The sequence below is a fragment of the Bipolaris sorokiniana genome (assembly GCF_000338995.1).
Source record: "Bipolaris sorokiniana ND90Pr unplaced genomic scaffold COCSAscaffold_72, whole genome shotgun sequence".
Lineage (NCBI taxonomy): Eukaryota > Fungi > Ascomycota > Dothideomycetes > Pleosporales > Pleosporaceae > Bipolaris > Bipolaris sorokiniana.
Window position 1 is genome coordinate 1 of NW_006911966.1, and position 3,229 is coordinate 3,229.

The 3,229-nt window shown below is 53.7% G+C and overlaps 2 protein-coding genes across 2 annotated transcripts; one reads left to right on the forward strand and one right to left on the reverse strand.

Moving 5' to 3' along the window:
- Positions 1-1,009: 1,009 nt before the first annotated feature.
- On the forward strand, positions 1,010-2,897 carry COCSADRAFT_42098 (uncharacterized protein). Its single transcript, XM_007707984.1, has one exon. It carries the CDS (start codon positions 1,065-1,067, stop codon positions 2,634-2,636), a length of 1,572 nt encoding a protein of 523 aa, XP_007706174.1. The 5' UTR covers positions 1,010-1,064; the 3' UTR covers positions 2,637-2,897.
- Positions 2,898-2,987: 90 nt separating this feature from the next.
- Positions 2,988-3,229, reverse strand: COCSADRAFT_51861 (uncharacterized protein; the record flags this gene model as incomplete). Its single annotated transcript, XM_007707985.1, has 1 exon — positions 2,988-3,229. A coding segment is annotated over one exon (242 nt), but the record flags the coding sequence as incomplete, so codon positions are not given.

The window sequence follows — 3,229 nt, forward strand, 5'->3', positions numbered from 1 at the left end:
GTATTGCTGAGATTATGACGACACTACTGTCTAGTGGCTGTGTTTGCGTGCCTTCTGAGGCCGATAGACACGGTAGTCTGTCCAGGTTATACGTGCTATGAATGTTAACTGGGCAGTGCTTACACCGTCTGTCGCAAGGCTCCTAGAACCAACCGAGGTACCTTTCTCTAAACGTTGTAATACTAGCTGGCGAACATGTTACTTTGGCAGATTGGCAGAGATGGGCTAGTTATGTCCAAGTGATAGATGCATACGGACCTACAGAATGCTGCATCTGCTGTACAGTATACACAGATGCTCAGTCATTCAAGTCAGGAACAATCGGAAAGCCAGTTAGTTCGGTATGCTGGGTGGTAGACCCTGACGACTACAATCAGCTTGTCCCGCTAGGCTTAGTTGGAGAGCTGCTAGTAGAGGGCCCGATCCTTGCGCGCGGCTATCTTAACGACGCTGAGAAGACGCAGTCAGCTTTTATCAATGATCCTGCCTGGCTGCTTGCAGGCGGCGGAGGCTACCATGGGCGACGCGGTAGGCTGTATAAGACGGGCGACCTTGTCCGCTACGACCGTGACGGCAACCTTGTCTACGTGGGCCGCAAAGACAACCAAGTCAAGGTGCGCGGGCAGCGGGTGGAGTTAGGCGAGGTGGAGCACCACCTGCGGGAGTTCATGGCGGAGACGCAGCAGCTGGCGGTAGAAGTGATCGCGCCAGGAGGGGAGAAAGAGAATGCAGCGCTGGCGGCCTTCCTGCAGCTGGACGACAAAAGTAAGGAAGATGACGGAGCGCAAGACGCACCAGCAGCGAGCAAGCCAGGCGAGCCCGAGATGCTAGTACGGGTAACGTTTCCACGAGAGGTGGAGGAGCAGATGCTCAAAAGGCTGCCTGGACACATGGTGCCAAGCATATACTTTGTCGTTGCAAAGCTGCCCATGACAGTGTCTGGCAAGAAGGACAGGAAGCGGCTGCGCGAGATCGGCGCCTCGTTCTCCGCCCAGCAGCTAGCAGAGCTGCGGACGGCGAGCGAGGGCGCCAAGCGAGCGCCAACTACAGAAGCAGAGCAAACGATGCAGAAGCTGTGGGCGGGGGTGCTGGGCGTCGCAGCAGACAGCATCGGGCTGGATGATAGCTTCTTCCGCCTGGGCGGCGACTCGATCGCGGCGATGAAGCTGGTGGGCGAGGCGCGCAGGCACGGCGTGCAGCTGTCCGTTGCAGACCTCTTCCGCCATCCCACGCTCGCCCAGATATCTCTAGCCGGTCTAGCCTCCCCCGAAAGCTCACCACAGCCAGTTCCACCGTTCTCCCTTCTCCCACTCACCATCAAGGATAGCATTCTCTGCCAAAGCGTCCTTTCCAAGAGCTCTATTCAACAGCAACACGTGACCGACATCTTGCCCACGACCCATGTGCAACGCCTCTTTGTCAATTGGGGTATCGAGTCGCCCCGTGAAGCTTTCAACTACTTCTTCCTCGATATCGGACCGCAGCTGGATGCACAGCTACTCCACGACAGCTGTGGTAAACTTGTCGACCACTTTCCAATCCTCCGCTCGCAGTTCGTCTCCTTTCGCGAGAAGCTTTGGCAGGTTATTCTGCTACGCCCTCAACTACATTTTACCACGTTTGAAGTCAACGGATCTTTGTCTGAGGCCACGCGCAAGATCTGTCTAGAAGACATTCACAAGACTGATCCGCTCGCGCTTCCGACTTCGTTCACGCTGTTGCGAGATAAGTCGGTCGGCCATCGCCTGATCGTTCGTCTTTCGCATGCTCAGTACGACGGTGTGTGCGCTCCCGTCATCCTCAACACCCTAGCCGCGCTATACGCGCAAGAGACTCCGCCCATCCCTCCAAGCTTCTCGACCTATTTAGCACACGCCCGTACTCAGCGCGAAGCGTCGGCGCGCTACTGGCGAGAACTTTTGAAAGGCTCGTGCATGACCAGGGCGACTGCACGTCTTCGTCCAAAGGCAGGTGGGCTGCCTGCCCTTGACAATATCAAGGTTGAAAGGGTAATTCGCACCCCTCGACTTCCCCACAACGTTACTATGGCCTCACTGCTCAGCTCGGCTTGGGCGCTGGTCCTCTCGAGCATCACAGGCGAAGAAGATGTCGTCTACGGACACACGGTTGCCGGCCGCAACTCCGACATCCCAGGCATCACTGAGATCGTTGGGCCTTGCTTGAACGTTGTACCAGTCAGGGTCCGCATACAGCTAGCGAAGACACCGGCAGATCTCATCCGCTACGTCCACGAACAGCATGCATCGCTTGGACAGGCGGACTCGGCGCAGCTAGACGAGATCGTCCGCGAATGCACGGACTGGCCTGCTGGATCGGAGTTTGACTCGGTAGTGCAGCATCAGAACATTGACGAGCACCCTGGCGTCTGCTTTGCGGGGGCGACGACGAAGGTTCAATGGTTCGACAACCCTTTCTGGATAGCGCGGCAGCTGTACTTCTTCTCGCTCCCACAAGCCGACCAGCTGAAGCTTACAGTCAGCGGCAATACGCACATCCTAACAGCGGAGGCGGCACACTCTATACTTGACATACTCGCTGCAACAATAGTAGAGCTGTCGCAGAACATGGACGAGCCGCTTACTTTGTCCAAATTTCCCTTTCCTTTTTGTCCTTGAACTCTTTAGCGATAGCGGGTTAAACGAGAAACGAAAGTAAGAAACGAAAACGAGAAAAGAAAATAAGAATAGGAAAGGACAAAAGATTGAAAAAAAAAGAAGAGATTACTAGCTACTTGCTCCTCTTAGTACTGTTCCCTATTTCGTTTGTTCACTAAGATTTCCAAGAAGAGAGAAGATAAAATATGTATTTTCTAGGGTTTTTTATAGTTAATAGATAACGTGCTTTACAAGCGAGTCGACCGTACAAGCGAGGCGCCCACCCCGCCAACTTTGATCACCTGTAGAGCTATATAACTCAACAACGTTATAATATAATAGGGAAAGAGAAAAATAATTCGAATATATACTATCTAAAGTATCTTTCTTACATGTACGCGAATTATGGCCAGTCTCTCTACACCTACTACACCGCGCCAGAGCCTGGCGGCTAACACCTGATCGCTCCCCTCCTTGACGCTCCTCATAAGCAATTTGCTCATCAGCCTCGCGTTGAGCAATTATATCCTCGCCGACTCCCTTTGTAAGAGCTCCACGCTTCTGTATCCGCTTCTTCTTACGTTTCCTACGCTCTGATACTGCTATATTAGCTC

Excerpts from the sequence above, each read along its gene's own strand:
- COCSADRAFT_42098 (XM_007707984.1), top strand. The coding sequence starts at position 1,065 with ATGCAGAAGCTGTGGGCGGGGGTGCTGGGCGTCGCAGCAGACAGCATC.